The 6011-nt window shown below is 55.5% G+C and overlaps 1 protein-coding gene across 3 annotated transcripts; it reads left to right on the top strand.

Annotated features, from left to right (window-relative positions):
- Positions 1–1432: 1432 nt before the first annotated feature.
- Positions 1433–4978, top strand: LOC121669907 (apoptosis-enhancing nuclease-like). Of its 3 annotated transcripts, none has more exons than XM_042039499.1 (4): positions 1433–1532; positions 1988–2655; positions 2946–3146; positions 3517–4978. In XM_042039499.1, the coding sequence occupies exons 1-4, from the start codon at positions 1481–1483 to the stop codon at positions 3718–3720; spliced, it is 1125 nt and encodes a 374-aa protein (XP_041895433.1). In that variant the 5' UTR covers positions 1433–1480; the 3' UTR covers positions 3721–4978. The 3 variants fall into 3 exon arrangements, with proteins under 3 accessions (XP_041895433.1, XP_041895432.1, XP_041895434.1); XM_042039498.1 differs by having other exon boundaries at positions 1466–1532; positions 1985–2655; XM_042039500.1 differs by lacking the exon at positions 1433–1532 and adding an exon at positions 1615–1695.
- The last annotated feature ends 1033 nt before the right edge of the window (positions 4979–6011 follow it).

Genomic DNA, 6011 nt, shown 5'->3' with positions numbered 1-6011 from the left:
TCATAATTTCTTCTGTCAAGGTTTCTTTGTAATCGTGAGGGTACAGCTAAAACCTTGCACTCTAAAAGAGAATGCAAACTACATCCTGGGAAGAAAGGAAGGAAGATGGATGGGTTTGTTGTGGACAAGCCAAGAGTGATCAGCCCCATGAGTGGAACAGCAATGTGTCCAGGGAGAAGCTCTCATCCAGGCACTTGAATCTCTCATCATAATGCAGGGTGTGAGGGAGAAGAGCAGCCAGTGACACCACCTTCTTATCCACCCAGAGCTGGAGCAGAAATGTAAGCCCGCCTCCCTCACAGCAAGGCTCAAGTTTGCTCCCACTTGTGTGGTGATGGTCAGCTCACACCTCATTTAGGGGGAGAAAAACAGAGTGAAGAGGCCCAGGAATACCAAATGAACCATCCCTGAGAGCTGTAATGCACAGTTTTACCAAAAATACCAGAAAAGAGTATAAATTTCTACATAGAGACCTGACAGGACTCCCTAGCAAGATATTGTGAGACACTTGAATGACTCTCATTAAAGGGAGATTAATTAGCTGAACAGCAGGGATGGAAGCAATAGATGCAGAACACAGAGCAACTGATTTAAGGAAGAGGCATACTGACCAAAAGAAAAACAGAACAGAAATATGAAAAGATAAATCACAGGGTAATCTAAACCCTTGCTTTCTGACCAGGATAGAGAAGCTAATGAGTGGTGGAAAGCACTTGTCCTGCATCCCTGTGAGCCCCATCGGTAGCAGGGAGAGGGAATGCTCCCAGCAAGGCCCAGAGGGATGAGGATGGACATGGTGCCTGGTTCCCTGTGGAAGACTAGTGATTTTGTTGTTGTATGGCTCATCCCACCACAACAAGTCACAGTCTGCCCTAGGGCACACGGCCTCTGCAGCGATGCTGAATGCATAGGGACAAGCTGCTGGCTGGGGCTGCCTGAGGCTCTTCTCCTCTTCTGACCACCTCGGACATTGCTTTTGTGAGCCTTAAGAGTGAAGCAACGAGAGGCCGGTCTGAAACCCCCCCTTCAACCATGCCCCAGCCAGAGCTGCCCCCCACAACCCTGGGGAGCACCCTGGGAGAGCCTGGAGAATGCAAACCCCAAGCTGCCGTGCTTCAGCCCACCCCACCTGCAGGACAAAGGGATGCTCACAGGGTCAGCAAACACACAGGAAAACTGCAGCACACCAATGCCAGGCTGCGCTGCAGGGCGTGGAGCTGGGCACCACAGCGTGCATCCCACCCCAAACCCACCACCACGGAGGATCCCTTTCCACCAGGGGCAGAGGTGGGACGGGCTGGAAGCCCTGAGCATCGCCCAGTCTGGGCTGGAAGCTCCAGATGCGGAGCTCCGGAATTCCCATAAAAACCCCCAACACCCCGCCCTCGGGGGCGGACGAAGCCCCGCCCATATGCAAATTACCGTCAATGGCAGCCAATGAGGAAGCAGGGGGCGTGGTCACGGTGGGACTTGCCCGGGCATGTGCGCGCGGCCGCTTCCGGGCCGGACACGTGTGAGCCGCGCCGGGAGCGGTCAGCAGCGGGGACAGCGGGGCCACCGCGGGCCGGGGGTGGCCGCAGGGGGTGGCCACAGGGGCCGGCAGGGGCCTGGGGATGGGTAACGGGGCGGGCAAGGGGCTGGGGCCTGGAGTGAGCTAGAGAGGGCCCCGGTAATGGGCAGACAGGGCCCTAGGGGGTACGTAATGGGGGGGACACAGGGGGTAGTGGGGTGGGCAGGGGCCTGCGGATCGGTGAGGGGGTGGTCAAGGCCCTGGGACCGGGAATGGGGCGGTGTGGGACCGGGCAATGAGGGTGCAAAGGTGTGGGGATGGGGTGTGACAGCGTGTCCGTGTCCCCTCCCCTCCTCCCCTTGCCGTGCCTGTGTCAGCCCGCGTGGGGGGCGTTGCCGTGGGGTACGTGCGACCTTTTTTGACAGGGGAGCATGGGGTCCGCATGGCGCTCATGCCCCCCTGTGCACGCTCCAGCAGGAATGCCACCAGGCAAAGGGCAGATGACCCCGCTGCTGCCCGCCCCGAAGGTCTCCGCGCCCACCCTGCAGGGCAGCCATGGCCCCACCGCGGGGGGCTGCGCTCAGGCCCCGAAGGGTCCCAGCTCGCCGCAGGGTCGCAGCAAGAAGAAGAGCCGTAAGCACCAGCGGTTCATGGAGCGCCGGGCGCTGCTGGAGCAGAAGGGGCTGCTGAGCCCCCGTGGGCGCCTGGGCAGTCAGAGCCCCGAGGCGGGGCTGGAGGCACTCACCAAGGCAAATGGCACCACGGCACCGCGCTGTGACAAAGTCCCCAAGCCCAAACGGATCGTGTCTGCATCTCTGTCTCCATCTGCCTCTCCGGACAGCATAGCCAGGCACCACTCCGTGCTGCTGTCGCAGGGGAATGGCAGCTCCAAGAGGGTGCGGACGTCCGCCCTAGTCCTGCGCCCGGGCAAGTATGTGGCCATCGACTGTGAGATGGTGGGCACGGGTCCTCAGGGCAGGCTGAGTGAGCTGGCACGTTGTTCCGTGGTGAACTACGAGGGGGATGTCATCTATGACAAATATGTCCAGCCCGAGCTCCCCATCGTGGACTACCGGACGCGCTGGAGCGGCATCACCAAGCAGCACATGAAGAATGCAATTCCCTTCAAGGCTGCCCAGGCAGAGGTGAGGAAATAAAAAGAGATTAAAAAAAAATTCCAGAAAGCCTTTGTGTTTTCTGTCAGACACAAATTGGGATTATTTGTGGCCTTTGCTGGGCTGCTCTGAGGCAGACACAAAACAGGACAGGGAGCTTCTGAAGCTGTGCAGTGGGTTGATTTGCTTGCTTGTTATTCTTTCTGGGAACGTAAAAACGAGAAGTCAAGGAGCTGAATTTAATACAGAATGGCTTATTTTATGCTTAATTGGTGTTTCTTCCGCTGCGGTGTCTGTCTAACGCTCTCTGACTCTTTCAGATCCTGAAGATCTTGAAAGACAAGATTGTGGTAGGACACGCCATCCACAATGACTTCCAAGCCCTGAAGTACTTCCACCCGAAAGACAGGACTCGAGACACCAGCCAGATCCCTGCGCTGAAGAAGAGGGCAGGGCTGCCCGTCAGAGCCAATGTCTCCCTCAAGAACTTGGCCAGGCACCTGCTCCATAAAAAGATCCAGGTAAGCAGCAGGAACCTTGAGATGGGAAACAACCCTGGGTTAGCTATGAACCTCTGTGGTCAGCCTGGTCTTCCCACCTCCATGTGTGTTCTCTGTGAGGTGGAGATGAACCTTGTTCATCCAGTGCTCCTGGCTATAAATAAGCTGGAAGAGCCCAGGACCTCCCAAGCTGACCATTAAGCATCTCAGTAAAATCACAGGGACAGGATCTGTGCCCTCCAAAAGGTGTTGAAGAGATACCTGTATGGCCTTGGCTACATCAAACCTTTGTGTCTCCAAAACCCACAGCACTTGTGTCCTTCCAAGCAAGCAGACCTGTGGGATTTTTGCTGCCCCTTTTATCTAACGAGGCTTTTCCCCCTTTTCTCAGGTTGGCTGCAAAGGACACTCATCAGTGGAGGACGCTCAGACAGCCATGGAGCTGTACAGACTGGTGGAGGTGCAGTGGGAGAAGGAGCTGGCCCACAGCCTGCCCCCTCGGCCCCCCAGCCCTGTCACAGACCCCACTGCAGACAGCAGCCAGTACCTGGATGACCAGTACTGGCCCACAGACCTGATGGCAAGCGGCCTGTGATGGGGGACAGCGTCTCCTCCACGTGTTTTGGGCCATCCTGGTGCCTTCAGCTGTTAAAGGTGGAGGTGACTGCTGACCTCCTTCCCTGGGGCTTGTGCCCAGTACCCAGCCCTGCTCAGGGATGGAGACATGGTGATACCTGGACACCAGCAATCTCCCAAAAATGCTGTCTGCAGCCTCGAGCTGTTGCGCAGAAATCAGGGCTGTGACTGTGCCGTGTTCATCTGCCACTTGGGGATGAGCAGCGTCCAGTGTCAGCCTGGAGGAGCCCCCATGGGCATGTAATGGGGGCTACCAACACCCTCCATGCCTTCTGTGGGGTTGTCCTCCTCCCAGACAGCAAGGGGCAAGCTTTCCTGTGGAGGGACTGAGGTGTTTCCCTGATGCTCAAAGGCTGCAAACCATCTGGGAACAGTAAACAACCAGTTTGCTCCCTACTTTCTTTCATAGAATCACAGAATATGCTGAGTTGGAAGGGATCCATCAGGATCATTGAGTCCAACACCTGGCCCTGCGCAGGACACGCAGAGGATCCCACCATGTGCCTGAGAGCTTTGTCCAAACACACCTTGTGCTCCGACAGGCTTGGTGCTGTGATCACTTCCCTTGGGAGCCTGTTCCAGTACTCAGCTCCAGCTGGGCGCTGAACAGCTTGTCCAGAAGGATACTGTGAGAGATGGTATCAAAAGCTTCATTTAAAAGTCCAAAAAGATTGCATCACCTGATGTCCCTTGATGAGCTAGGTGGGTACCCTGTTGCAGAAGGAAATCAGGTTCAATGAGCAGGATTTTGCCCTCATGAAGCCATGCTGGCTATGACCCATGACTGCATTGTCCTGCAGGTGTTTCTCAACAGCTCCCAGAAAAATATTTTCCATGATTTTACCTGTCAGTGAAGTGAGACTGACAGGCTGAAGTTTCCAGGGTCCTTCTTGCCCTTCTTCAAAATCAGGGCAACATTTGCCAGCTTTCAGTCAGCTGGGACCTCTGGATTCCCAAGACTGCTCAAAAATAGTTGAGCAGCTTTGCAATGACATCAGCAGCTCTTTAAAGATTCTTGGATGAATCCCATCCAAGGATGGGATTAGACCCATCCAGGCCCCATAGATTTATAGGGATCCAACTGCACAATGAAGTTCAAGAGGAAAGTCTGGGTCTAATCAGTGTCCAGCCTGGACAAGAGCATAGAACGCACTTCATTTCAAATAAATGATTCACATAATTGTCCAAATCTGAATTAAATACTGTTCTGGCTAAAACCCTTGTGTATATTCTGCATGATTTGATCTGGCAGTTCTCCAGGAGTGAGAGGGCAGGGATGAGGTTGGCAAAGAGCTGCCCAAGCACCATGCCATGTTCTAGGGCTTAAAACCCACCTGCAACTGGAAAAGGTGCTTTGAGTGGTTGGAGTAAGGAGTTCCTTGGGGTACAGGCTTGTCACCTCTGCTCTGGGGACACCCCTGTGAAGGCAAGAGGAGCAGGGGATGGGCTCAGCCAGAGCCCAGGGTCTGGGAGCAGGATCGCTGTGGGCATGTTGGTGAGCTGTGGCATGGGCTGCAGTCATGGTGTGGGGATAGGGTGCTGCTCATCTGCAGCGACTCTGCCTGCAGGTGACATGTAGGTGACCTGTGGCTGCAGAGATGTGCCCCAGATGGGGGTGTGAGCACCAGAGAGGGGTTTGGGGCTGGACACAGGGAGTTGCCTGTTTCCCCAGGGAACTGACCTGCCCTGGTTATAGAAATTTTTTTTTTTTTTGCCATGTGCCTCAAGGGCAGCTCTTGGGGGCAGCCCTTTAGCACAGTCCCACTGCCTGGGCTGTGAGATGAGATGGGGCTGGAGGGCTGCCAGCACCCTGGGGGCTTTGGGGAGCCCCGTGCAGCACGGTGGGGTACAACAGCCAGCACTGGAATGGAATCTGTGACCCCATCAGCCAGGCCAGACTGTCCCAGGCTTTTCCCAGCAGCTGGTGGATGGTAAGGAGAGCTCAGCCCCAGCCTTGGGAAGCGGCCAAGGCAGCCGTGTGACGTAGACACACCTGACGCACACATCAGTGCCATTACCAGACACATCTTGCACTTCCCATCTTAACTCCTCCCTGCCTGGCAGAGGAAGCCAGGAACAGCTCAGAAATGCTTTGAAAGGTGTCAGGCACATCTAAAAATCTTTGTCCTCACAGTGGCCCAAACAAAACCATCCTTCAACAGATACAATAACCTGGGCTCTGCCGTAGGCTCATGGTCTGGACAGGAAAGGAAAGGAAACGTGGCCCCATGGTAGGCCTTTAAATCCTGC

The sequence above is a fragment of the Corvus kubaryi genome, unplaced genomic scaffold (assembly GCF_017639235.1).
Source record: "Corvus kubaryi isolate FWS band 111438036 unplaced genomic scaffold, C.kubaryi_AGA036_p1.0 37394, whole genome shotgun sequence".
Classification (NCBI taxonomy): Eukaryota; Metazoa; Chordata; class Aves; order Passeriformes; family Corvidae; genus Corvus; species Corvus kubaryi.
This window is presented reverse-complemented; position numbering and strand designations above follow the sequence as displayed.